A 27,763-nucleotide genomic window follows, 5' to 3' on the forward strand; every position below is an offset into this window, starting at 1 on the left:
TAGGTTGTTATGCATGCAATCCCTTGCGTGCAATTTTTTTCTGTACTAAAACCAACAGGTTTACTCTGCAATTCCAGTGCCATTTCTATGCAAGCCCTAAGCTGCTTTATGCACAGAAAAGTGATATGAACCCGGCATAGTGTGAACTGATGCTTCCACAAACCCCCTTTGAGTCAGGCCCTGATAAAAGGCAGTGCAGGCAAATAGGGAGCTTTGGGCAAGTACATCGGGGTGAAAGTAGAGTCCTCACCCTTCCACATCATTTGATGTACTAGATGACCCTCCGTTTAACAGCTGCACTGGCTCTGTCCTCTTCTGTTTCGGTTCAAAACAATTCCTAACTACCCACTAACAATGCTTATACTTATATATACAATGCATATATTTATATAAAAAAACCTGCTTATCCAGTGCTTGCATTAATGACAGTGCACCATACTAGTCACAACCATCCACTTGAACCCTACAACAGTACTGCCAAACCCAGGCAAAAGCTAGCAGCTCCCCAGAAGGGTGGTTGTGTTTCACTTCTCCATCTGCCCCAACTTCCTGCTGGCACTTGTCTGACTCCATGGAAATCTGGTTCAGCACACTAAATAGAACAGAAAACTGCTTTGGGGGGGGGTGTTAATTTTCTTCTAGCTTACCTTTGTGAAAAAGGTCACTGTAGGGTTGGATGAACATCAGTGATGGCAGGAGGGAAGTATGGGAGCAGATGAACATGGACAGGGAGGGAGGTGGGGCAATGCCCCTGACAGCACAAGCTGGCAACTAAAGTGATTCAGCTGCACTGTCAAATCACACCCTGAATAAACTACACAGCAATAATCCTGCCCAGCCCATTTCCAAGGTACTACCAATAACTAGAGAAAAATGGTACAGATCTGCTTAGGATGCATTTTCAACAGCGTATTTCCTTTGCTCTGGTCAATTGTAACAGACGTTGGCCCTTCTACCTATACTCTACCAACATTGGTGCAACATCACTGCTTAATCCCCTTTTGCTAATGCAAGGATGTTGCACGGAAGTGAAAAGTCTAGGTTTTAAAAAATTACAGCATTCTCAGCATATATATATAAAATATATATGTATTTTATATATATAGAAACTTATACAGGACATGTATGTGTCCAGATAGGAGCCTGAATTGTACAGTTTTCTAGCTGGGAGACTGTGCACTTTTAAAAATCTGGCCCCTATATTAAACGAATGTGTGAACTCCTGGCTGTGAAAATGCCATGTTCCAGGAAATTTGCCAAAAATGAGCTAGACCCCTACATTTTTGACCCAGAAGAGAGTGTGAACCTTTGTACTCTTTCCTTTAGCCTCCTCATTATGCTGACCTCCAGCTAGATTTTAACATTTTACCCAGTGATCAAATTGCCTTGTTTTTTGTGTAACTTTACGAAATCCTTGTCTGAACCACAACCACAAACACTTTGCCCTACTCCACTTACGTAATCACATTCAGAAATAGTTTTATAACTTACATGATAAAAATAGTTCTTCAGAAAGCCACATTAACAGCTATTAAGTGTTCTTGCTAATCCTACAAGAAAATCTACCACCCAAGCAAAAACTCCCAAGATTACATTCGCTATTTAACTGTATATTTTCACCTGTTTCAGAGATTTCTGTTCTTTATAAGAAGTTTGGTAGAACGCCTCCACACTATGTAAGTCAGCGCTAAAATTTTTACAGCAATAGTAATTTCGTCTTGTTGCTTTGTGTGTAAATTTATAGACATATATAAAAAATGCATACAAAACAATACATTTAGAAAGACAAACACTGAAGTATAAACACGACATGCAAGTAGCATTTGGGAGCTGTAGGAACCCTAACTTCAGAATTTTCCGATTTAAAATTTAATTCCTTGAATGTAACTCCTTAAAATGAGCAGTCCAACACATGCAGTCAGCCTGAACCACTACTGGCCAGGGAGACTGGTGCACCTGCATGGAAACACAATGTCTCCTGTGGCTTCCACAGGCCGAGCTGCAGCCACCAGTAATGACACTCTGACGCTGATGAAGCAGCAATATGTATTTGTTTTGGTAATTCCTACTTTTATTTTATATCTTTGTGTGTCTGCACATGCTTCCATAATCACATACACTCAAGAACTGTGTGAAAGAAAAGCTTGATTAAGCTACAATTAACTTTAAAGCAGCCCCATGAAATGCACTCCTTCCCCCATCATAGTCTCTACTGCAAAGCAGAAAAATGAAAAGGAGGAACTGCTCATATTTCTTATTGAAGTAAAGTTTGTAAGAAGTAAATACCTTCTACAGATCAGTTAGGAAAAAAAATGCACAATGGGCACAGAACCCTTTTTCAGATCTAAAACAGAGGCAGGAAACATTAGGTTAATTAAGATTGAAAATAATGGCTCTAAATTTAATTTAATTATGTTAGTTGGTTAGACAGTTTAAGAGAAACCTGTACCTTTGGAGAAGAGGTAATAAAAGATATTAACTGTCTCTATCAGCATTGCTTTGCTTTCATCTGTATGCCATCATGACTACAACACCACTAGTGCTATTTATATCTTATTACATACCACAACTTCTTTTGGATAGTAATGAGTCTGAAAAAAAATCAGTGAGAAAAAATGCTGACCTAACCCAGCTATCTATAAACAATAATGGACTCTCTCATTAGCTTGCAGTATTTCATTACCTCTTAACTCCACTCAACAGCATTTTGTTTTGAAGCTAACACCGTATTCATTAACATTATTCCTTGAAAGTATAATAGTAAGGCCTTCCTAACCCCAGTACTTCCCTCTGCTAGAGAACACCATATGATGAAAAACTGACCCTCAGATTTCAGGGACCAAGCAATGATTCCCTCCCTAATCTTCAACTATACAATTCAGGATGTATCAAAGGTACAATATCATTATCCTACTTTTTAATTTGAAACATCATTCTTCTTATTAGCATTTTTCTCATTTCCAAGATCTGCTTTTGACACAGCTATCAACAAATAGAACAAAAGAAAAATTTCATCTAGAAAGTAATTACATGATTCTGAAAAAAAGTCATCATGTTCATACTTTGCAGGGCTAACATTCAGGCAGCTCAATACAGTTAAAAACGTATATACACTGGCAAATTTATGTTCTGCTACAAAAGGATGCCACGCACAGGCCTCTGACTTTGAACTGTAACAGTAGGGACCGAGAGCGCTTTAAGACACCAGCTAGGTTTAGGGAGCATTGGCATACCTGCTGTTGCTTTGAACCTTCCATTGGGAAGGTTCAAAAAGCCATAGCTAACTGATTTGCTGACTCCCAGATTCACACAGGTTTAACTGCTTACTATGTGAAAGTAGATGCTTGTTTTGTTCTTTGTGCTTTATTATGTCACGCTTAAAAACTAAGTTATTGGCTTTTGCAGGCCTAAACCCCTCCTCTAATTTTCAGTCTTCCAAAGTGCTGCTCGCTAACTGCTGTCTCATTCTGGGAACTCTTAACACACACTAACCTAAGTTCAGAGTTGCCTTCCTGCTATAAAAATTCCTCATGAATTTACTGTGTCTATTTTTGAGATAACTGATTTGAGGGTCATTTCACCTACTCCTTCATTAGCCCTGTTGCCCCATAAATATATACAATACTTGAAAAATAGTTTAATTCATTATCTTTACAAATCACAGAATCACAGAATCACAGAATGGTTGAGGCTGGAAGGGACCTCTGGAGATCACCTTGTCCAACCACCCTGCTCAAGCAGCGTCACCTAGAACACGTTGCCCAGGATTGTGTCCAGACGGCTTTTGGATACCTCCAAGGATGGAGAGTCCACAACCTCTCTGGGCAGCCTGTGCCAGCGCTCAGTCACCTGCACAGTAAACAAGTTTTTCCTCATGTGCAGGTGGAATTTCCTGTGTTTGTGCCGGTTGCCTCTCCTTCTGTCACTGGGCACCACTGAAAAGGTGGTGTGAAGGTGCCACCTTCTTCACACCCTCCCTGCAGGGTGTGATCAGATCCCCCCTGAGCCTTCTCTTCTCCAGGCTGAACAGGCCCAGCTCCCTCAGCCTTTCCTCATAGGAGAGATGCTCCAGTCCCGTAAGCGTCTTTGTAGCCCTTCACTGGACGCGCTCCAGGAGCTCCATGTCCCTCTTGTACTGGGGAGCCCAGAACTGGACACAGCACTCCAGGTGTGGCCTCCCCAGGGCTGAGTAGAGGGGCAGGATCACCTCTCTCAACCTGCTGGCAACACTCTTCCTAATGCACCCCAGGATCCCATTGGCCTTCTTGGCCACAAGGGCACATTGCTGCCTCATGGTCAACTTGTTGTCCATCAGGACACCCCAAGGTCCTTCTCTGCAGAGCTGCTTTCCAGCAGGCCAGCCCCAAATAACAGTACTCAAAAGTGCTCAAATATTATGAGAAATAAGAAACCTATAGGCTAAACAGTGCTTTTAGATTTAAAACTATACTATCAAATACCCAATATCCAGAAATAATTACATAATTTTGGAGATTCATTACACATAAAATAGTAACATGTTTAAACATGCAGAAATGAGAATCTCTGTACCATATTTGCTATATTGTCCTGAGCTTTTTCCATGGTGTCAAATTATTAGATAATGGAAAGAGAGGGAGGGAAAGAGATTACTAACTTAATTAATGCTTAATTAGCCTCCACATTTCCAAAGGCCGCACAACATGTGAAACCACTGAAAACAAATCCATCCTTGGAAGAACTATTTATAGCCTCTTCAGGTCCTACAGGAAATTTCAGAGATTTAAGGTAATCCTTCCTCTGTAGGTACAACTTTTTGCTAAAATGTTTGCTCTCTGCTGTCAAGAGCTATGTAAACAACATGAAGGAATCTATTAAAAGCTCTCCAAGAAATGGAAGAAAAACAAAAGTCCAAGTATGTTTTTCAGTTCACTGCTTGCGACAAAGTATTTAGGTTTGAACTCCTTAACTTATGGGAGACTCTACAAATGAGAGATGACTGCAGTGCATCCTGGTGATGTGGCTGCTTCTTAAAACATATTAGTGATTCCCTGAGTTTTACTTGAATCTTCTTTTCCAAAAACACAGTCTTTTCCCAATATCAGGAGAGAAATCTGATTGCTTAACTCTCTCTTAGAACTCTGTAACTAACGAAGGCTCACAGTCTAAAAGGAAAAGTGATAGCTTTGGCTGGTCAGAAATCAAAGTGTCTCCAGTTTCACACTAGTATAACTGAGATTAGAATTTGAACTATTATATAATGCAATTTGCTGAGACGTGTTGTGTGAAAGAAAAAAAGTTGAACAAGACGAAACTTTATAAGGCTGTTTGCTGCTCACCAGCTGTTGGCCAGCCACGGAGCAAACAAAGGCAACAAAGAAAGTGGATGATACCATCTAGCGGCTGATTTCCACCCTTTGGTGCATGTCTCACACAGTTCTACAGACCTACAAATTCAAAAACTCTGCTTTGCTAAGCTGTACGTGCAGTGGTATATTTGAAGAGAATATAACAGAGCAGACTGTCCTTGTCAGAGTGGACGGAGAGTGCTACAGGTAAGGAAGGTATCTTGAAGTAGAGACCCAGCAACCTAAGCTGACTGCGAACACTTGCTTATTACCCCATCATTACAGGCACCGCTCCAAAGTTGTGTGGAAGGAACAGCCCTGCAGCACCAAAGAAATAGGAAGGAGTGGAGATAGGACTCAAGTTTCCAACACAGGGAAATCATTCATCATACTCTATTCTTCCCCACCCTGAGCCATCTGCCTTTTCCTACCATAGCTAACCTTTAATAGAATAGACCTTACAGCAACCCTAACAAAACAAAACAAAAAAATCAGATGAAGAGAGTATATACAACATCCACCATTACAGTGCCAAAGAGAGATATTACTAGAGCATTTATTCTACCAGGGCAATTTCCATCTTTCTTTTATTTAAGGTTCATGGTTGTCACCTTTTCCTCCTCTCATCCCCAAATCCCAGACTCCTTTCTCCTCAAAACTCTACTGCAGCCTCTCAACCCTTGGCCACTTCTGTCTCCATGGAATCCTGAGGAAAACAGAAGACTTTGTTAGCTAAAATTTTGTGCTGCCTCTCCACCCTCACTCCTCACTAATTGGGAGCTACTGGTCAACAGCGTAATCAGCAGGATGATGGAATCAGGGATGGAAGACAGGTGATACCGGATCTTTGCTGGTTCTTTAATAAACTTCCTAAAGGATTTCAGACATGATACATTTTCTGACTTTTTTTTTTCCCTCACCAAATGGAAAATAGCTAAGGATAGGCTAACATCCTTACTTACTCTTCACTAAAGTTCTATTTAAAAAAAGGGAATTGTGCTTCTGGAATTGCTCACATATTTCTCTTCAAAGCCACAGATAATTTCCTTCATACAACAAAACCCATCATAATATCACCCTCCGAAAGATTAAAGCGAGATTCTGAAGATCTATTCTTGCCACAGAAATAGAATAAAACACAAACCTGTTCCCAGAGATGTCAGTGCTCAGACTAATATGTCCTTCAACAGAAGCAGGATTGCAATCTCTGGACTTAAAAGCGCTACACAAAACCAGCTCTGAACAAACTAATTTGATAAAGGCCTGTAAATGGTACAAGCTTCCCCAGAAGTTATTTTATAATGACTTAAGCAAGATACTCTTGCAGGTCTCTAAGTTAATGCAGCTAGGCAGCTTTTGCTACCAGAAAAGTCAGTTCAGGTGTATGTGTACTCCTCTTCCATTTCCAGGATAAACTACCTTTGATGTCAAAAACTGAAGCTGGCCATTGGCTGGTTGGTTTGAAATCTCATATACGAAAGCAAGGGACATTTGGACAGACTCCTCTTGGTTCTGACAGGAGACTTCCTGCTGCAAAGCAGCGCTCAGCTAAGTAATGTGAGGCTTTTAATTGACTTCAGGGATTATGAAGGAGGCTCATAATGACATCAAACAAGCCAGAATTAGTCTTTGACACAGGATATATTAATTTTCTTGCAACGTAAAATGTGACATGTTTTGCTTTCTCAGTTACACCAGTAGAAAAATCTGGTCATGCTTTAGCCTCAAGGTAAGTTAACCTGAAAATACTTCACTTTTCTTGCTAGCTTTCTCTTTGCCTTATTTAATTGTACATTGAAATATGCAATAGTATTGGTTTTTATAATTAGCAGGTGACTAATGCTTGAATAAAATCTTTGAAAATGTGGTTATTTTAATCATCTTTTTTGATCAAGAGTGTGCAGCAGTATAGTTTTTTCATGGGGACTTAGAGGAATTACGTGTTTACTTCTTTAGCTGCCTTTGAAAAAACTCAGTTTCATTAGCGGAATCCTGCAAATTGAAGATGCAGTGAGAACCTGTGTCTGCAGACCAAATGCAGACTTCTTCCATAAGCTATCATTTACCTAGATTTTTTAGTCTCACTCTTTTTAGAATTAGTCTAAAAGTGCAAATGACTGGAAATACACCTGAACATGACTCATCTTGTTCAGAACCTTGCCCCTCTCATCCTTTCTCTCATTCTACAGGAATATAAGATTTCAAGCTTTGAGCAGAGGCTCATGAATGAAATAGAATTTCGCCTTGAACGTACCCCAGTGGATGAATCAGATGATGAAGTCCAACACGAGGAAATCCCTACAGGCAAATGCATAGCACCAATTTTTGATAAGAGACTCAAGCATTTCCGGGTCATGGAAGGATCTCCTATTACATTTACTTGCAAAATAGTTGGAATACCTGTTCCCAAGGTAGGTGATTCCCACTGTCAGCTGTAGAGGAATAAAAACCAAGTACCCACTACTTCCTATACATCCTGCCTGGAGAGTCTCACTTCTAAGTATATAGCTCTGCAGAGAGAGCTCTAAAACAAACTACTCTCTCCAACATGTTAAAATATCAGTATCTGCTCCTCAGCATGTATCAGACCTAAAGTGCTGCATGGACTGCCTCACAACCACTTGCCTCCAAGGAAAACAGAGCTTCATAAAAACATGAAATTTAACTTTTCAGAAATATGAGAGCTGATTTGAGATAACTAGCAATGCTTCTAAAGCCAAGAAAATAGAGCTTGACAATCCCAGTTATATAAATGATACATGCAGCCTGCTAAGTTCAACCTGGAACCGTTCTGTTTCACATTGTAACTGATCTGCAAACTTTATAGTATTCTAAAATTTGTACTAGCAATTGTTCAACGTGTGCCATGTTCTTATCTACATGTTTCCTAGTGACTATTCCACTATAGAGCAAGTGTAAACCACTGAGGGATTTTCTGATCACTGCAGGTATACTGGTTCAAGGATGGCAAGCAGATTTCAAAGAAAAATGCACATTTTAAAATGAATAGAGAAGGAGATGGAACATGTTCTTTACACATTGGAGCTACAACTAATGATGATGATGGCAACTATACAATTATGGCTGCAAACCCACAAGTAAGGTGTTTTATTTTCCTTTACAAAAATGCTTCTTTCATCTTCAAGGCGTGCAAGATGTGTCATTACACACACATATCAGGCCAACTAGTCTGACTTTGAGTGGTGACAGTATCCAAATTCAGATGCTTCAGAGGACAGGGAAAGAAACCATATAATGACGAATGCTGAAACAACTTCTCCATTCTCAGTCATCCCAGTCACAATCATTCAGGACATATTTTTTTCAGATTAGTAACTCCTGCCCTGTGTTCTGAACCTCCTCTATTTCTGACAGTTATCTTTTGAGATGGGGTGATAAGACAGACATGATATTTCAGGCAGAAATATCCCATTGATTTCAATGCATAAGATGTCTGAAAAATAGCTGAAGGTTTCACTTTGTAAATAATAGTTAAAAGAAATGTGTCTTTTCAGAATTCTCTTTTTTTTCCCTTTCAGTTGGTGTACATTCAACATTTTTCATAAACTCATAAATAAAATATTTGACCAAAGTATTTCCCTCTATATGAGTCACATAAACATCACTGGTCATAACCAGGCTTCTCTGCACACCCTCCAAAGCTTCTCTGGACCTAAACAGACCACAGATGTCCTTTTACTGGTGTCTCTAGTACGCTGCCTAAGCTCTGGCTGTCTACATTAGCACTCAGGTTCTAAGCCACAGCATGATTTTGAAGTGAATCTCCCAGGTCTACCCCTTACTGCACCTCAGTCTGATTCACAGAAAGGTTTTGGTATGTACAAACTGAATTCCTTTTGGAGAAAACAAAACCAGAAACTCTGCTCCAAGTGTTTATCAAAAGTGCTTTAACCTGAAGGAAACGTAAGGGCCAGAACCAGTGACTGATCATTTACACAGCTTCAAATCACCTAGCTCTGTGGTAGAGATGCTGGACCCAAAGAAGAAAAACAAATCTAGTCCCAAGCATACGTCTCAAACTGATGTATGTAGATGTAAAGCCCTCAACACCGACTGTTTTGATCTACTGAATAACTTCTATTGTACTGATGTAGACAGAGCCTCTGTTATGCTTCACTGAGGCAGGCCCACATACCCTGTTATCTCCAGGCTAAGTGCCTAAACAAACCTCTTCCAAAAATTCGACAAATGGGCACGCCAGCTTATAGCTGGACTCTCCTGAAACACAGAGCAAGGGGAAACAAACAGCTATATCAAATTTGGAGAGCTGCTGAACCCAGTTATTCTTTACCTAGGCTGTAATGACACAGATCTGCAAACAGTGTGGTCCCGTAATACCACTCTCCTCAACCCCAAGTGCTAGCTCAGCTCTTTGTTTAGCAGTACAGTCAACCAGATCAGGGAACTTTTTCCGGCTGAAAAATTACCTTTTTTCTGAGTTACATTTTAGCCCAACTTTTTTCAGTTTCAGTGTGGCTGTACAAACTAAGCTAGTACAAAGCACTTGGAGACAGTGGCAGGAATGAACAACCCGGGACACTACTTAAGCTAGTTTATACAGCACTGCTGCTAAATACATTGCAGCATTTACCACAGCCCTAGAGTGTGAGAAATACACTGATCTAGATGGAGTCCCACCACCACCCCATCAGCTGTACTTCACAACATGCTAGAAGCACTTGCTTTTAATAGATATTGAAAACTCTGTCGTTCACATACTTTATACAAATAAATCCTAATGCATTGTAAAGATGAAATTCTTGTACTTTAAAATGAAATGCGCTATTAACCAACTAATTCATTCTGTTTCCACTCTGATTTGCAGGGGAGAATCAGTTGTTCAGGCCACCTGATGGTTCAGACTATCCCTGTTCGGGGCCGAATATCAACAACTCAGTCTCACAGGTAAAAGGAAAGACAAGTCCTTCAGACGCTCTTCATGCTTCTTAATCAAGGCATTCAAAATAACTAGCTACCGTACTTCAGATGCACTCGGTGCTTCAGTTTTCAAGCGGAAATGGAAATTTCAAATGGAAATAACAGTAGCAGTTCCCTCCCATCAGGTCACTTTTAGAATGTAATGTTTTTGAAGGTTATCTTCAAACACAGAAATTTCAGTGTAAAGCATTATTTCACTTACTGGTTGCAGTGGAGTTAGAAGAATAAAGAGATAGTTTAGCAAAAAAACCTCAGTCAAAGAAGCAACAACAAACGAAGGAGAACTTAGGAATCTGAGGACACCACATGATATCATTCATTTGATAATCTTTCTAAATGAAAAATCTGAAAGTATTAAATTACAATTGGTACATTTCTTTCTAGACTTTTTTTTTTTAACTCAAGCTATCTGTTCATCCTTTTCTGCATTTTTTCCCTTTATTCAGCATTAGAAAAAAAATAATTTGCCTTCCAAACATATACATGCAGTTTTTGTGTTGCAGAACACGGTCCCGGGTGCCAGAAGGAGACAAAGAAGTAGTTCAAGAACGCTTTTTCAGGCCATATTTTCTACAGGCTCCAGGTGACATGGTAGCACATGAAGGGCGACTTTGTAGATTGGATTGTAAGGTATTAACTGTTTCCTCTGTTCAGTCTCACTTACCCTGTCTCTCTATGTGTATTGGTAGGTGTTTTCATGTTCTTTATTCCTTGAGTCAACACTTTTTTTTTTTTAAATGTCAATGCTTCATTTTTTAATTATTGCTTATTACCATTGTCTCTGAGCTGATTCAGGGGATTTCTCTTCAACATATGCTGTATGGAATGAAGAACACAGAAAAAAACAACCCCAAAAATAGGCTCACTTACAGGCTTGTTCAAATTACTAGAGATGTTCACCCTATCCTTTACCAGTCCAAACTCTAGAAGTTCATCTGGGAATGATGGGTCCTTTTGTTGCATTATCAGATTCTTGAACACAATCCAGAGTTGCATAAAATCACAAAAAAGAGAAGATGCAGTATGTTGCATTCTGTTCAGACAAACATTCCCACTATATTGGACTGAATTACTAAAGATTAATACTCTCTAAAAAGAGGGAACAGAGCCTAGTTCATTTCATACTTTCCCAGAATGCACAGACAAAGAAACATCTCACCTTCTGGATTCAAACCCCCACATGACAAACCTGTCAGAAATCGGTGTACATGCAGTGGGCATTGCATTATCAAACAGCTTTAAGGAATTCAGCTGCTCCACCTTATTTTGGTAGTTCCTCTATGTTCGAATAGCACAGGCAGAAAGGTAGTGGTGCTGACACCGAGTTCTTCCATGCCCCAAAATATCTCCCACTCTGAAGGGAGCAGAAGCTCTGGAGTAGAAGTTAATGCTTCTCTGAAGATGAACAAGATTCATTACTGCTAAATTTACAATTTAAAGCCTACGAGGGAGCATGCCAGAGAATTTGGTTATTCTTAGCTCTGCTCTCCTGTAGAGCTTGTGAAGCCTTAAAGCATGTCTGATATTGCACAAACCGGGAAGAAAGCAATTCTCATTCGGGCAAGTTCCACTTCTCTCTTTCTCTGGTTTGTAGAATATTGTTTGGAGAGGAAGATTTTGGCCACAAGTACTTCTGTCTATTGGAAAAGATCTTAAAGAGTATAGTAGAGTCCACAGTAGAGTCCAGTAATCTTTCTGCGAAATGCTTACATTGATCTATAGTGTTCTACAGCATGTTAGATTAAGAGGTACAAATAACTATATCATTCTTCATTAAATTTTATGAAATACAAAACTCATTTCTGTAGAACTCCGTTGTTTTCATCTCTATTAAACTATGTAGTGGTTTAGATCCAGGGTTTTGATTTATACTCATCACTAAACAATTTGGGAATTAGCAGATTATTTGGAGTTTTTTGTGCATCTGATTATATAACCAAGTTCCTTCCTTCCTCTCCTGCTAAGAAAAATACAGGCATTTTCATATGTTTGTTTCTCTTGGCATTTTTTGGTTTTATTTTTTTCTCCATTTTGGAACTAATCAGCAAAAAATCCTGAGAAATGGAATGAAAAAAGCTGAGAAGTTAAAATAAAATTTAGAAAACTTTCTGTCCTAGATTCTGACATCATTCAGGTGACACATGAATAAAGGCTTACATACGAACTTACTAAAATCTATTTGTCAGTTTGCCATTTGCCTCTACCTTTTCCACTGTCTGTTAGGTGAGTGGGTTACCAACTCCAGACCTGATGTGGCTTCTGAATGGCAAACCTGTGTTACCAGATGGCACTCACAAGATGCTGGTCAGAGAGACTGGAGTTCACTCTCTGCTTATTGATCCTCTCACACAAAACGATGCTGGAACTTATACTTGCCTTGCCACTAATAAAACGGGACAAAATTCATTTAGTCTGGAGCTCACGGTTGTAGGTAAGAATCACTGAAAAACTAGTCATAATGCTGTAGTTATTTGTATAGATTTCCTTGAGAGTATAGCACTTAGTTTCCCTATAGACAAGTATAAATAAAAAGCCAATACATTGACAGTAGCAGAGTTCAACAGCTATAAAACTCATCCGATGGAGGGAAACGGACTTCATGCTCAGCTGCTAGGTGCACTCCTGTGGTCCACCAAGGGCTGTGACAACTCTGTAAAGTGTCTCATCACCACTTTACTTCTCCTGTCTTGGAAGAATGACATTCTTGATTTTCTCCCCAGAAAGTGTTTAGGGTTTAAATTTGTAATGTAGGCTGAGGTCTGCTAAATGTCAGTCTCAGATATATTGATTTAAAATTGATTTTTCAATAGAAAAAATAAAGATATGAATGCTATTCTTTAATAGCAAGCTTTACAAGATCTGGGCTATAGCTGGCACTAGTTTCTTGCAATGGCAGCAGGTTAGACTCAATATATATGCATACTTTCTTTTACAAACATCAGTTCTGCATATTTTTTTCTTTATGCTTCCTTAAGGAGGCTCTGCTGTGGCTTCTCACTTGTGTTCCAATAACCCATTAAAAAATTCATGACTTTTTATGATATCATGAGAATCATTTTTGGTTGTGTGCTTCCACAGTGTTCAATGTAAAGGACAGAATAAAATACCCGTTGTTCAATAATTTTTCATTCTTTTTTTTCCAGCAAAGGAAGTAAAAAGAGCCCCCATGTTCTTGGAGAAGCTTCAGAACTGCGGCGTTCCTGAAGGGTACCCAGTCAGATTAGAGTGCAGAGTAGTGGGAATGCCACCCCCCATATTTTACTGGAAGAAGGATAATGAAACCATCCCATCAAACAGAGAAAGAATGAGGTACCACACCATCACATGCTTGCTTGGAGTATCCTGTGGCTAGGCCACTTGTTTCAGAGAAAACATGTGTGATAAGTAGAGGTTATGTTCTTTTTCTTAGAGCTATTTCTTTTGCTCACATAAAAAGCTTTAGGAAATTGTTTTCACTGCGAGGTGAACAAGAGATATTTTCTTGGTTGGGAATGAAGGCACAGAACATAATGTAGACACTGTTTAAGACAGTGGTGATAGCTGTTTTGGGCCATGCTCCCAAAGGCATCTTGTTATCAAAGATGGCATCGGTTATGCATCATAGCAGCTCATTCTCTCTCTAAATGGATTTTTCCTCAGCTCAGTTCTAACTATGGATGAATTCAAACAGAAAAATTAGAACACGGGTTTGAATGCCCCAGAGCATAGGATTTTAGAGAGTTTGGCATTTCATATACATAGGCTAATAACAAAATTGGGTCACAAACATAGGCAAGGATTTTGATCCATGCTTATAAAATGCAACAATGTTTAGGTTCAGCTCTTCCATTCAAATACATCACCATCTTTTAGGGACTATCTGTAAAGAAAACTGGCTCAGTAGCAGTACTACTGATGCATACACAACGATTATGAGGGAAAGTGCACTTGATATAACCTTCCAATGGCTTCCTTGACCCTGTCGCCCCTTTCCAAACAGTCCACCTAACTTTGATCTTCTATAGCCTGCACTGTTTATTCCTCAGCCTCTATGCAGATTACCCAAGGACTTATTTTAAGTACCGTATGCAGGTTATATGCATGCAAACGCTGTAGTTAAAGTAAAATGCACAACTGCCTAAAATGTTTCATTTCCAATTGTTTTACAGAAGTCTTAGAAAACAAGCATTTGCTTCAGCTCAGCAGAAGAAAGGCTAAGGGAAATCTCCGCCTCTTCACAATGCCAGAAACTACATTAGGCTTGTAACAAGCCTGCTATTTCAGCCAATCATAACCAAAGTGCCTGTCCCTAAGGCTTCCTGTGGCTCCCCACACATCCACATGAGCAATGGGCAGCATCTCCTTTGCTTGTCCCTATTTTGCTCACTATTATCTTCCTGTCTGAACACAAGAGACCTTCTTCATATCATGATATGGACATACATGAGCCTCCATACTACTATGCCCCACTATAAAGATTACAGGCAAATTATGTGGTGCAGATAGCAAAGGGCAAATAGTTTTCTCCTTTTGCAGAGCTGCCTGAAACACAAAAGTGTCCTCTTGACCTGAAACTCTGTGGTTTGAGGTTTCGTTCCAGATCATAAGGAAACAAAAGGTCAAATTTCAGAACTTCCTGCAACTGAGAGTACTCTGATATGCTCATCTCCCACCTCTTCCTTTATGGTGAGGGTTGATTAAAACAACCACAACCTGTAGAGACTAGAGGAGCTGGTCTAGCAACCAGTTCTGTGATATACCATTTAATAGTTTTTCCTCGAAACTGCAGCCAGAAAGTCTTGCATTGCTGAAGAGCAAAGGAAGATCAGTGAAAAACAGAGCAGGTTTCCTACAGAGTTTTGTCCAAACTAACATTTTGCCAGTGAAGCATTTTCTGATGGAAAAGAGTGCCACAAGAAAGTTTTGGACAGCTCTAATTTCTTCCATTTATTACTACTGTGAAAACGTTACTCTTCCACCTTCTGAGCTAGGAAGAATTACAGTACAGCTCTGCAGCAGCTTTGCACAAGTTTAGCTCATTGGAATTCAATAAACAATTCCAGTATTAATGCATACAGAGCAAAAATTCAGCTTACGCTATCATGCCATGGCTTTGCACAGCTGTCAGGAGGGAGAACAGATTTCAGCTACGTAGATCATTGGCTGAGGACGTACTTAGAGCAAATTGATTGAGCATACAGGTCTTGGTCTGCTATCCCTTTAGGAATAGAAGTTATGACTTACCAGTTTAGTATTTAATGTACATAATGTAAAATCTCAAGGCTGATATGCTGTTGAGAAATACTAATTCCAAAACACTTGTTTTCCCAGCATGCACCAAGATACAACAGGGTACGTCTGCCTTTTGATTCAGCCTGCCAAGAAAGCAGATGCTGGCTGGTACACCCTGTCTGCAAAAAATGAAGCTGGTATTGTCTCTTGCACTGCTAGACTTGACATATACGGTAGGTATCGGCTAGGAAATAAAACAAATCGGAATTTATTTTCCTTGCCTGGTCCTAGCTCCAGTCTAGTTCCTAGTCCTTAAACTGACAGCTTAGACATGGATTGGAAATTGAAGTGTCACAGCATGACCTGAGTCTAAAACGGCCACCAAGAAGAGGTAGAATTATACAGTTAAATGGTCAGATTAAGCTCTTCTGCATCAGTGTAAAGGCAGGTAAAGAGAAAAGAGAGTAGGAGTTTTGCACAATATACTTTACCCCTTCCACCATCCCCATACCTCAGACACATAAACACATAATAAACAAGCAGCCAAGTTGAACCTTGACTCTGTTTCCTCTGACACAGTGACCAGTGCTAAAAAGGGCTCCAGTAGATCCCTTCTTCGATTAAGCAAGTATGATGCAAACTTTGCCTAAACTTAACGGAGGCTAGCTAAGATGATAATTTGCTGGTCTAGGACTCAGAAGGCCTGAGTCTAGTTCCAGCACATCATTTAATCACCCTGCATCTACATACACAAGTTGTATGTAATATTTAAAACAATGTATTCAGACCAAACTAAAAGAATGTACTTTGAGCACCTAAGTATAATCAAACAGAAAACACATGCCATGAACTACTGCTGTATAGCCACATCTTCAAAAAGAAAAGTTTTCAGTCTTTTATTTCTCATTTTAAAGAGCCACCTTTACTATCAGAAGTCACCACTGTGCATCTTTGTCAGTTTCTGCCACCTTGTGGTGACAGACACAATAGTAATGTAATATTGAGAGTCTGATTCAGAAAAGGTCACAAAAAATGAAAACTAATTCCTTAGTTTTCCAAATGTTGAAGGAGATAAATTTAATTTTCATATGAAGGAGGCAAGCTATAAAAAGGAAAAGGAAGGGAAATAAGAAACGTTTCCTGATTCTAGCCATATTTTCTAAAGAGTTTGCAAGTCTTGTCCACAAAGGGAAGTGGCAGAAACTTGTTTTCTTTGTACTATTTAGAACGTTTTGGGGGCGGGGGGAGTTAAAAGTTGGTCCAATAGCTGCAATTCCATGTGCAAAGAAAAAAAGTACAGTCAACAAATAGAGAATTGCTTGAAATAAAAACATATGGACAATTTGAAGAAAAAAGAGGCTCTTTTTCCAGACCAATCAAATATTTCCAGAAGGATAGAGTTAAAATTCAGTATAGAAAGATAATAAAGATTTCCTACCAATGCTTAATGTGCAGATTATAGGTCTTCCACCCTAAGCTATTTTCAGAGTACTGAAAATACTGTGTAGCCTGAACTTCTACTTTTTCATTTTAACTGCTGACAGAAAGGTCTGTCATTTGGGTGCGGAGCCAGAGGTTTTGTATGAATAAATGCAGGCTAAGATAATATTCATTTGCCTTTGTAAAGGGTTTCAAGAATGACAACTGTTAAGTCTTATATAATAGCTAAATATTATAATATTATAACAATGTTTGTTCACATGGAAACATGTGGCACGTTACTTTTAAATCACTAAATATGTTTGCATTCTATAATTATTAATATAATAATTGACTCTATACCTATTAATATATTTCTGTATATTTAATAAAACTATGAATCATTTGTTACTAGTTGTAAATAGTAGAGAGTAACCAAAATTGCAACCATTTATTTTAAAAATCTCCCTAAGTTGTGGCTTCTAAAAATAAACAAAAAAAACACTAAAAACACCCTAAAAATCTTAAAAGTCCCCAAAAGATGCAGTAGTACAAAACCAGAGTCATGCCCAGTTTTGTTCCTCTCTGTTCGTGCTAGTGTATGTCTATTTTTGATGGCAAGAGTTTTTGAGAAGTCTTCAAAGATTAAATGATTATGTCTGGCCCTTATTGAACTCAAGAGAAACATTGGTGTTGAATTGAACAGGCCTGGAAATCCATCCACAACTTCAATAAGACTACTGAACATGCAAATTCAGTGAATGATAACATTTGAAGGAATAAGTCCTAAAACAGGGAACAACAACACTGTGTTCTCTCCAGACGTTGGAAGCGATTTTCCAGAGTTATGTGTATTGATTTCTGCTGTTTCATTGCTAACTTAATCAGAGGTTTATGCGCCCATTCTGTTTCTGTTGCTTCAGCTCAGTGGCACCGTCAAATTCCACAACCAATAAAGCTCCGACCTGGCAGCAGCCGGTATGCGAACCTTACTGGTCAAGGACTTGACATTTTTTCTGCCTTCCCCACTACTGAAAGCCCAATGCTGTTTTCATCCCCATCTCAAAATGTAGTGGAAAGTGAAGAACTTTGAAAAACAAACAAACAATCGTTCCAGTTATACCTGCAGATATACTAGAACTGTGAAAAAAATAAAGAGGTACAAGTCAAGATACTCAAAGTTTACAAGCAACTTGTTTGTAATAAGTGTAATGCTGCTGCAACCGTTGCATGTAACATTTACAAGACTTTTGCATAGTATTTTACTGCAGGATGATTGTGGTATGGAGTGTTGTGCAATAAATTCAGGACTGTGTAGTTTGCTAAGAATTACATAGTAAACAGACATATTTTTCAGCACTTAAAAGCCAATACCACTTTTACTGCTTGAATTAAAGCTACTTGAACCTGTAGCAAGCCATGTTAAGGACTGATGACGTTTAGCTGGAATGCTGCCAGTGAAAACATTGACATTAAATATTAATAATCCTGAATGAGGGAAAACAACATGACTTCGAATGTAATTCTAAAAACATGCCTGAAACTCACAAAGTACAAGTAAAAGGGAAAAGATGGAACTCATTTTTATATATGACTATGCCAGATAATCTTAGATGTGTTGAACTCAAGACTAGATAAGTATAGCATTTCATGTAGATAGAGCTGTATACCCTATATATTTATATCTGTGTGCGTGTGTACTCCATGAACCATGTACTCATGGTGTATTGATTCATAAAGTAAGGCACAGGGCATGTGTGTAGCACTCTAACATAGGAAACTAAACTTCCTGTTGTCTGAGGCATGTTCTATAGAGCCCATAGCTGAAACTATTATTTTCCAAATGTGCTTCATATTTTTTTTCCATACAATGATAGTGATTCTCTGCTTTTAAACACAGATGATATCAAACTTGTAACCTCAGGGTTTTTGAATATCAGTCTCCTTTTTCTCCTTTTCCTAATGCCATGTCTAAAAGAAAAAGTGCATCTACCATCTAGCTCATTTTTGAACTAACTGAAAAGAAATTATGACCTAGTGGAATTAAATAATTTCACTATCATTTAGGAAACAATACAAGTCTGGTTTCTACTATTACGACGGATAAAATTCCATGAATATACAAAAAGGTTATAAATTTAAGAAACACATGCAGAGAGCTAAAAAAACCTTACTGTAACTAATAATAGTAGTAAATAAGGCCATTTAATGAAGTTGTAACAGAGGATGCTAAGTGATGACACTTAGCATCTGTGCAGTTTCAAAATACCTCCCAGTACTTAGAATCTATGAATATATAAGATGATTTCCTTCCTCTTTGAATTCTTGCTATCGCTTTTATTTGGACTTTGTTTTCAAGCAGTTCATTTTTATTGCTTTAAACATGGTTAGAGAATGCAGTGAAGTCCTGATCAGAGACACAGAGATGAAAAAATACATTAACAGATACTTCATTTTTAGATCTCATTCGGATTTTTTTCAAAGTTAAAAAATGTAACTGAAAAATGTTACAAATGCAAAGAGAACAATGATGAGTTATCTTAGGAGCAAAAGAATACAGAATATAGCCAGAGACTGAGAAGGAGATAAGCCTTTCACCCTTGGGTTTCATACAAAACCAACTTATGTTGTCACTAACTGTTGGTTCACTAAGGGTTCAGATGAAGTGAGTTTGTAGTACTGTTTCACTTCCTATTTGAGTGGAGACTGTAACACAAAACCACCATTACAATTGTTATGCCTCTGTTAGAAATCTCAGGTGATTCACCCCAGACTGAACAGACCAGGAAGCTAAAATACATTCTTATTCTGAGAGACAAGTCCAGGTATTTTAATTGGAAAGCAGAAATATCATTTGTTGCCCATATTGTACCTCTTCCCTGGCAAACAAAACAGAATTAATACCTACTAAAAGTAATCCATTGATTCAAGCGACTCAATTATGGGGTGCCCATCTTGAGACACACTGTAGGTCTGATTTTCCAGAACAGAGAACCGGCTGCTCCTCTTCTCTTCACTTGTTTTCAGGATGGCCTAGGCATTCTAAAGCCAAACCCGAAGCGAGTCAAAGCAGGCCAACACAAAATTCAGTTTCCCATATTAGTGGCTATTATGGGAAAAATAAAATAGAGAAAAGTTATTGGATTTTGCATATTTAATCCAGCACCACTAGCAAGTAGAAAGAGAGAAAATTACGACAGAAAAGTTCACGTTCTGCTCCCATCTACAGCCCTGACCACCCATTATTTCATGCCAGAAATTAAAAATAGATTTTGATCCAAAGTATTCAAAGTTGTGTATCAGTCATCAGGCTTTACATCTAGCATAGGCTTAGTCAAGCTACTGTCCTGCTTAGGATGCCACATTAGCCCTCTAGCCCGCCTTTGCGTTGGGGGACCAGAAGACCTCGGGTTCCTTCCAACCTAAATTACTCTATGCTTCCTGAATTAGCCTACCTTCTACTGCCTGTCTAAACATCCTATAGATATGTACAAACTAAGGAAATCAAGCAAGCACAAACTCTTCCTTTTTGATGGGGTTAACTCCTGCTCTACTAGGCAATTGTAGCTCTGAAAGTAATCACGTAACCCACGTTCTTTACATAACTTAGAAGATGGGAATAGCAGTACATTTACTATTAGCAAGTATCTGATTACCAGTGCTGGAATTATACTTGTTAGTATGACTGACAGCACTAGTGGTTCTCGCATTTTACAACATCAGACAGCATGCCCAAGGAACTCAGTATAAATTAAAACACAAAGTACATAAAGAAAACCTCCAAACTGTAGCTCTTCCTCCTTTTCTCAGTGATTTCAGTGGAATGTCTCCAGACTTATATCATCATAAACCTCGACAGACAAGCTGATGGTTAAGAGGTACAACATTCAAAAAAAAAAAAAAGTATGCTCAGTTTTTTGGAAATGAGGAAGAAGAAAAAGTTATGAGTGAAAGACTTTCCCCAAAAATCTGTATAAGAAGGATTAATCCTTAGTGACTCAAGAAGAGGCCCCAGAATTTTCACTAAGAGGTAGGCTATGGAGAGTGGGTCACCAAGATCTGGCAGCTGAAAGTGTCTCTTCACTGTATTTACTAGCAAAAGGATGAGAACTTTACCTGTTACACCTCCCTACATAATGCAGAAGTCAATGAAATTACTTTGAGTATGTCTAATACAAACAAAATCAGAATCTGATCCTAAACGACCTGTAGTCATTGTTCATTTTTGTTCTTGTTAACTGCCACAGAATATTTCTGCTCTGCATATACTGAGCCTATAAAATGAATATCTAAGAGAAGCTTACATGAATAGATGTAAATGCTATTAATTAGTGGTACTGATGCGCTCTTGTCACAAATAAGGCTTTGTGGAAAAAGACATACAAAATGGCGTTTGTGTTCTTGATTGATGGAAAAGCCAAGGAAAAGAAAAAAAGAAGGCTTGTGTAAGCAGCAGAGTCAACACTGAGCTGTCACCAAACATGAGATGTTGTTTGAGCTCATATCCTGTTAAGGACGACTCTATATAGTCATATGGTGTCAAGAAGTGCTGGAGACTATGCGACTGTGCTGTCTTCCTGAACAGTTTGCTTGACTTTTCATTGTTTTTATTTAATTGAAAATAACTGATTTGACTTTGCACTAAAATGTTATTTCATTGTCTTATTTAGGGCAGGCCACTGCACAACAAAAACCACTGCTAGAATTTCCCACTGAAGTCAGCATTAGGTATTATCTTCCATTACAGTCCAGTAAGTCACAACAATGTCCAGTAAGACATTATCTCAGTGAGATACGGAAACACTCAGTTCTGTAAAGACTCACTAACTGGATGTTTTCTGATGCAGGTTTCCTGTTTCCTTCTAGTCATGGTTTTGTATATGATAAAACAGAGGCAAAGTTTATTTCAAGAAATAGCAGAAATGACAACTTTTGTGTTGCAATTCTAGAAAGCAAAAGCATTACACCATTGGTTTAAAATTTGTGGCCTAGCTCGATGCAGGCCCAGCCCTCAGCAGCATCATATAGCAACTTGCATTGACACCACTGGACTTCTTGCCTAAAGCAGCTGGACTGAGATCCTTTGCTTCCACTTGGAAGGTGGAGCATACCTTCTGAATGCCGCATGTATGCTAATGTGAAGAGCAGATGAGAACACACACCTCAGAATACAAAAAGCCAAACCTGCAGTCTTTATCCTAGTATATACACAGTTGCCGATTTCAACTGTTAACAGTAACAAAAGATGCTGCAAAGAACAAATCTGGAATGAGAATTCCTTTAAAAACTGTGTTCTTAATGTTACAAGGTTTAAACGCTTTAGTTTCTGGAAAATGATTTCATATAAAATGATTAGCAAGACATAATGAAATATTTTAACAGTTAAATATTGGAGAAGTGATTCATTGTTAATTGCCTTACTATTTCCAATATAAAGATGTTCACTTTAAGCCTTAAAATTCTATTTTATAGTTTTTTCTTGATTAAAGTCAGTATTTTTTATTTGTTGATCCAAAGTCATTCTCAATGGGAAGAAAAACATTAATGGCAATTTTAAAGTAAATTTTAAGTGTGCATGAAAGGAAAAAATGAGCACCTGACTGTTCAATGATGTATTTTCCCTTCATCTCACCTAAACTAAATAAATGCTTCCAAGTTGCATACAAGAGTGCGTCCTTGACATGTCTTCAAACAATTGAGAAAGTGTGCTGCAAGACCAGAGGTTTCCTCAGAACTTGGCTGTGACAGCTGATGAAATCAACAGAATCAGACCTTAGATCATGTTGAAGAAAACCCTGAAATACTGTCAAGTCAGATATATACAAGCCAGGCTTCTAGCAGGTAGCAGTGAAATATAGCTGGGATGGTTTTCTTCAATATAAATTCATTAAAAATTTTAACTGGGGACAATTCTTAATACCAATTTTGCTCTAGTTTTAAATTATATATTCTTTTTCTGACAACCTCAGCCTCTCCATCAAAGTGTGAAAGAATATGCTTTCTCAGGGGTACCAGAGGAGGTGGTAAAGATTCTTTAGAGCAATTTCCATGCTTGAAGTTCAGTAGATCTGCCAAATTCTCAATATCTTGGAGAATTAAGTTCCAAAGCCTCTCTAGGCATATACTGCTATCTACAGACTGTAGGAGCTGAACTGCATCGTGTCTCAAAAATTCATGCAGGATCTGTCCACCGCGTTGGTTGCCCAGTCCACACACAACTCCCCCAGAATACCACTTTACTGGGCCTAGACCAAAGCGCCTTGCACTTCCTGTGCAAGACGGCACCAGAGACCTGTTACAGGTGACTTATTTTTTCAGCCCTCAGTTGTTTATCCAGTTCTGGACAAATGAAAACTGAATGAGTGCCAATCAAATACACAAACAACATTGAATTTTGCTCTTCCCCTTAAGTGCTTTCAACTTGAATAATTCAGCATATTCCTTGTAAAAGGGGCCATTATCAGACTACAGAATGATTTTTTAAGTAAGTGGCAGATGTAAAATTAACACTTATATAGAAGAAAATGGGGGGAGGCAGGAAGTATGTGTCCCCATTACTTTTGCTGGTACTGGTTTTACTTTCCCAACTTACTATGTTTCTCCATTCCTACATGCCTTGATTTTTACGCACTTCTGTGACTGCTAGGTGAAAGGTAATGTTCTTAAAGCCATTTTAGCTCAGCCATCACCCCATGAGCCAAAGCAGCTCCTTCCTGTTTTATCCCTTCTGCTCAGCTGCATCGAGTTCCTTTATTAATGCCCTTAGATTTCAAATCCACTATAGCTATAAAGAACCTTTTATTGCATAACACAAAGAAATCTTGGGCCATATGTGTTATGAATTTAAGTGGAATCCTCCATGTCAATCAGTGGAAAATTCTGTTCAGAAACCGACCATTATATGATTTAGGATCATATAATCCTTTGGTTAGCATGTGACATATAGATTTGTAAAGAAATGGAAAAATACTGAAGCCATAATTCCGGAATTTTGAAGGAACGGATTCTGCATCCCAGACTGCAGGGAGCCATTCAAATATGTCCCCCTTACTCTTTGCAGTTACATAAGCAGACATTCAAAGCAATTTCTGTATAAGTAATGAGATATTTTGCATCCTAATTTCTGTTCAAGTTAAAATCGAACTACAAACTGGAAAAATATTATTATACACAGTATTAAAAGGTACTCTTTGGTAGAAAATATATTTAGATACTATACATGGGTTTTGCTTTGGGTTTTTTAAGCAATGTTTTCCTGAAGTTTAACAAAAGTTACAAACATAAAGCATTTTTTTTAAAGTTACAAATATAAAGGTGTTTTTTTTTTTTTTTAAAGTGCCCAAGTGCCAAGTTGTTTGCTACAACAAATCTGTGCAGAGGAAACAGTAGACTGTTTCTTCAATGAATAAATGTTTCTTCATTCTCAGTGCCTTTGTTTTTTTTCCGGGTATTTTATAGAGATATCAGAGAAAATAATTAACATTACTGACATGTTATAGAGAACAGCTATACTTGTTTAGAGCAAAAAAGTAGCTGTTTTGTAAGTTATTACTGGATTTTAAAAATCTAGATAAATTCCACTACTGAATTACAGAAAACTGTATTCATATTGCTTAACCTAAGTAACTAGAAACCTACGTGTAAAGGTGCTCATTATCTTAAGGCAGAAGTATACTTTGGAAAATTAAAGATTTGATTGGAAATCATCTTTTTAAATTTGTACATATTGATTCATATCATGGCAGTCACTTTCACACACATTTCACTAGGGAAAAATAAAGCATAGGAAACTCGTCTGAATTTTCAAAAATCTAGTAATATTCACCCTTCTCCACATAATGAAGTTGCAATGTCATTGACTTTACAAGACTGTAAGTAAGGTTAGCAACATTTTTACTTTGCATAATTTTTCTTACATCAGCGTTTAGGAACTCCAGTTAAGAAGTGTGCTTTGCGCTGTACATGTATACGAAATAGACTTTGCCCTAAATACCTTAAAAACAGCTAGAGAGAAAATAGAAGCCTACAAAACAGGAATGAATTAAGGTTATAAGACATGCTAATACCTATCCTCTGATGACCTCAATAATTAGACAAGAAAAAACCACTGACTTTTCCTTACTAACATGTATTTTGAAAAGGTGCTAGCCTAGTTTCCTTTTTCAGCCTCCGACAATCAAAAAGTAACTGCAGCTTTGTGTTCCAAAATAACTGTGATCGCCTTATCAAAATAGCGTTCAAAGAATCACAGAAAAAGAGTAATCATAGCTATTTCAAGGAGAAAACCCTGGAACGCAGTCTGAATCTATGAGAAGAATAAAGGTTTGATTTCCCACAAATAGCTCATTAGAATTTCACACTGAATTTCAACAGTGAAACATGCACACATGCAACAAATATTCCATGAAACAAGCATTTCTCATCCTCAATGTTTTCATGATAATGTGGTTCTAGAATTACTGTGGACTCATACTGCAGATAGAAGGAGCTCAGCTTTGTACTGCATCAGTGGAACAAAATCTCTGAGTGCTTAAAACTCAGCCCCTGGTCAAGCATACAAGTTCTGTGCATTTAAGCTTCTACTTCATTTAGAACTCCACCGGAAGCAAAAGTTAACTAGGGGGAGAAGGTTTCAAAAGCCCATACCTGTATAGTCTGGTACAGAACCAGGGACACTACTATTATCTGAAAAACATCAAACCGCCCACAGGGAACAATACTTGGGAGCGATAATGAAACTCAGTTTAAATAGTCAAGTCTACATTTCACAAAATGTCACTAAAATATCTGTAAAGGAAAGCCAAGCAAAGAAACCAATAATTTCCTGAACAGTCATGGAGTTTACGAAGCGCAACCTGAAAGTCCAAACCTGCGTAGATAATATTTGATCTTCAGAAAATATTGCTAATGTTTAAACTTCCTCCCACCACCAAAAAAGTGAGATCAAAAAGCTTTGACAGATAACCTACAGACAGCTTATCCAGATGCTATAAAAAAAAAAGAACTTACTCTGCTGCCACCAGTGCTAGAGTAAATTAGAAATCCCACCTTCCAACCTAACACTGCACACAAACACCACCACTCCAGGAAAAAAGAACCGACGCATTTAACTCCCACTGGCACAACCAAGTCTAAGAAGATAGGAGTTTTAATCTTACCATATTGTTCAACAGCAGAGGTGGATGCAATGGACTATTTTACAATGTGTTAACAAGCTATCCACTGTACTGAAGTCCTTTCTAGGACTTCAGTTTCAATTCTTGGTAATTTTTGGTAACATGACCACAGGTTTTTAACTTGTTATGTTGATTTGCTCTTCTTTATGTGAGCTTACTATCATTTAATCATTCACTGTATATTAATCCATTATTTACTTATACTTATCTATCATTTGCAGTAGAAGGTGAATTACAATGCTGCGAAGAAACAAAATTGGAAGAGATATATGCATGTTACATAACTTTATGTACATTATATATAGAAAAATCACAATGCCGTGTCCCGTAAGATTAAAATATATGCCTGTAGTGCACAAACACATCAGTGCTGTTTTTACACATCAATCTGGTACTTCTGCTTTTGTATTGTTTTATCCCTCCTACATAACATTTAGAAGGCTATTTTTCAATAAGCAACATTTTGCATGTTATATAATAGCGTGATTTATTTGTATCACATCCCCCTTTCAGGGCAAAAGACCCACTACTGTGCAGGCAGTGCAAATGAGGAGAAGGAAAATGTCTGCCCAAAGTTTAAGCTAATAAATTAGTGTAAGATGGCACATCAGTTAATTAAGGGTTGTATTGATCACTATTACATACATAAACTCCTCATTTAACCATGAGTAGAAAACCCACTTAACTCTATGCTTAACAAACAGCATTAACTTGACCACACGATGGACAAAAAACTAATTCTGTTCTCTCTATGTAAGCTTCTGTAATGAAATCTGTGAGTGATTTCATCTTCCAGGGTTTAATCCACATGCCTAGAACCAAAGGACACTCTCCATTTGCCAATAAAGAGACAATGTAAACCATAAGACGTCCATATTTTAATAATTAACTCTATTAATTACTAAATTTAGAGAGGCTGGAATATACAATAACATTAAAAAAGGTGCCAGAATACCAGCGCTTACAGGAGGAAGTTGCTCACAAGATACATATTTTAGAGGCGCAGAAGAGATAGTGCGTTTAACCTAGACCTAAAAGCCTGTCACAGCAGCTTTCATTCTAGGAACAGCCTAACTCCTGACTTGGGAAATGCACTAGTCTGCATGACAGTGACTAAGGGCAAAACGTCAAGACGGATTCTGAGATAAGACAGACAATAAGGTCAGAGTTTTGTATATAATTGTTCTTGCAGCAGAGCCCCTCTCCCCCAAACCAAAGCTTAGTTTTTATTGATGCTTTTGTTTTTCATTGAAGGCTGCTTAATTGTTGAAAATAACTCCTATCAAAGCTATTCACTTGAAAGAATTCCAGAATATGAGACATGGCAGGAGCCAGCAGGGAACCTGCCAGCCTTCTCTGTTGGAAGCCCACTAACAGCTGTTTCGGGACACCAGCTCCTGTTTTCCCTCTCCCACATGGCCAAGACTAGCAAGGGGCTTGTTTCTGGATGCCCGACAGCAGCACCAGTAGAAGTAGCCTTCAGCTTCACAGCCTGCTGCCATCGCAACAGACATCTGCATTCAGAATTTGTGGACTCTGCATCCTGCTACAAACACATCATCTTCTCCAGCTGTCCTGCACCTACTCACTTTTCTACTTTACCAGCAAAAAAATCCAGGGAAACACCAGGGCTGAACTGAATGCTCTAATATTTTTTTTTGACCAAATACT

The 27,763-nt window shown here is 38.3% G+C and overlaps 1 protein-coding gene across 1 annotated transcript in view; it reads left to right on the forward strand.

The window, feature by feature from the left end:
• The window catches only part of MYPN (myopalladin), a 59,254-nt gene extending 41,245 nt beyond the window's left edge, over positions 1-18,009 (forward strand). The window contains exons 13-20 of the mRNA XM_009675921.2: positions 7,517-7,738; positions 8,276-8,425; positions 10,174-10,253; positions 10,790-10,916; positions 12,510-12,717; positions 13,430-13,595; positions 15,597-15,730; positions 17,840-18,009. Coding sequence (XP_009674216.2) covers positions 7,517-7,738; positions 8,276-8,425; positions 10,174-10,253; positions 10,790-10,916; positions 12,510-12,717; positions 13,430-13,595; positions 15,597-15,730; positions 17,840-18,009 — 1,257 coding nt within the window. The remainder of the gene's footprint in view (positions 1-7,516; positions 7,739-8,275; positions 8,426-10,173; positions 10,254-10,789; positions 10,917-12,509; positions 12,718-13,429; positions 13,596-15,596; positions 15,731-17,839) is intronic.
• Positions 18,010-27,763: the final 9,754 nt, after the last annotated feature.

This window comes from Struthio camelus, chromosome 7 (assembly GCF_040807025.1).
Source record: "Struthio camelus isolate bStrCam1 chromosome 7, bStrCam1.hap1, whole genome shotgun sequence".
Lineage (NCBI taxonomy): Eukaryota > Metazoa > Chordata > Aves > Struthioniformes > Struthionidae > Struthio > Struthio camelus.